Source organism: Myotis brandtii, unplaced genomic scaffold (genome assembly GCF_000412655.1).
Source record: "Myotis brandtii unplaced genomic scaffold, ASM41265v1 scaffold458, whole genome shotgun sequence".
In the NCBI taxonomy this organism is placed as follows: domain Eukaryota; kingdom Metazoa; phylum Chordata; class Mammalia; order Chiroptera; family Vespertilionidae; genus Myotis; species Myotis brandtii.
Window position 1 is genome coordinate 401855 of NW_005367516.1, and position 1451 is coordinate 403305.

The following is a 1451-nucleotide window of genomic DNA, read 5'->3' on the forward strand; positions in this document are numbered from 1 at the left end:
AGTTAGAAACATCGATGAGAGAGAAACATCGATCAGCTGCCTCCTGCACATCTCCTACTGGGGATGTGCCCGCAACCCAGGTACATGCCCTTGACCGGAATCGAACCTGGGACCTTTCAGTCCGCAGGCCGACGCTCTATCCACTGAGCCAAACCGGTTTCGGCGGTGCCTCTTGTTTAAAGACAACATGCGAGTGTAGGGCATGGACGTGTCCCTGTGGCCTCGTCTAGGTACTTTAGCTTCCTCGTTTCTGAGGCTCAGGAGGAATTCAGGCTGTCGCACCTGGGATCCGCCCGCACCCCGAGCCTCTCCCAGTCGCTCTGGTCAAACAGCATTTACATGAGTGAAGACACGGCATCATTGTTGTCTGATTGATGTGAAAGAAGGAGGTTATTTCAGAGTGACGTTAGGTGCAGTCTGAGCGTGCCTGACCTCACTTGCCAGGAGTTAAATTCCAGATGGAAAAGGCCCGGAGGTGACCCCTGTATCTCCCGCTGCAGAGCCGTGCCCCCCAGAAGCGGCCGCGTGTCTGCTGAACGGCTCCAAGCCTGTGAACCTGGGCAGGGTGCGGGACGGTCCCCAGCAGAAGGACGGTGTCACTGTCCTCAAGTACGTGGATGGCGACTTGTGTCCTGACAAGATTCGGAAAAAGTCGACCACCATCCGCTTCACCTGCAGCGAGAACCAAGTGGTAAGTGACTCGGCGTCCTCAGCCCTGGGCCGCGGCGCTGGGGCCAGCCAGGGTGGAGGTCGGGGAGACGGCGTCTGCCTTCCCTGGAGGTGTGAGTCTCAGGGCTCAGGTGGCAGGCGTGGCTGCGGGTGAGGCAGCATCACGCTGGCCCTGTGGTCCTGGGCACTTCTCCGGCTCCACACACGCCAGGCCTGGCCGCTCTGGCTTCACAGTTCATTGGGTTCAAGTTTCACTCAGATCCCCAGAGACTGTAGGGAACCGACACTTGGCAGCGCGCCCTGGGCTCGTGGCGGTCACCTGGGGGAGCGGAAGGTCGGCCGGAACTGGTCAAGGCAGCACCTCCCCTTCCCACCCAGGGACTTGGCTCCCTACTTAACCACACCGAGCTGCTCATCCTGTGCTGCCGGGAGCCCTGCGGCCTGTGGAGGGAAAGCGGCGCGTGTGGTGGACGGAGGTTGAGACGCGGAGCAGGCTTGGCGGTGTGTGGAGGGTGCAGGGAATTCACGGCGGCTCCTTCTGTCTTGTTCCTGATCACAGGCTCTAGTTCACTTGCTTTTTAGAACGTTATCCCTTGTTTGCTCGTGGGAGCAGCCCCCTGGGCATCATTGTCCGCCCCGATTCCCCCTCACCCTGTGGGGAACCTTCAGGCCCCGAGTGGGTCTCCCTCACCCAGTGTGTGCGAAGCCCCCAGTGTCTCAGGAGCAGAGCTGACTCTGCTCTTCCTAAATCGGTGTGTTCCTTAGTGGGGGACAGTCTCATG

The 1451-nt window shown here is 60.2% G+C and overlaps 1 protein-coding gene across 1 annotated transcript in view; it reads left to right on the forward strand.

Moving 5' to 3' along the window:
* IGF2R (insulin-like growth factor 2 receptor) overlaps positions 1 to 1451 on the forward strand; it is a gene marked incomplete at both ends in the record, with an annotated part of 72015 nt that overhangs the window by 52864 nt on the left and 17700 nt on the right. The window contains one exon of the mRNA XM_014546938.1: positions 501 to 691. Coding sequence (XP_014402424.1) covers positions 501 to 691 — 191 coding nt within the window. The remainder of the gene's footprint in view (positions 1 to 500; positions 692 to 1451) is intronic.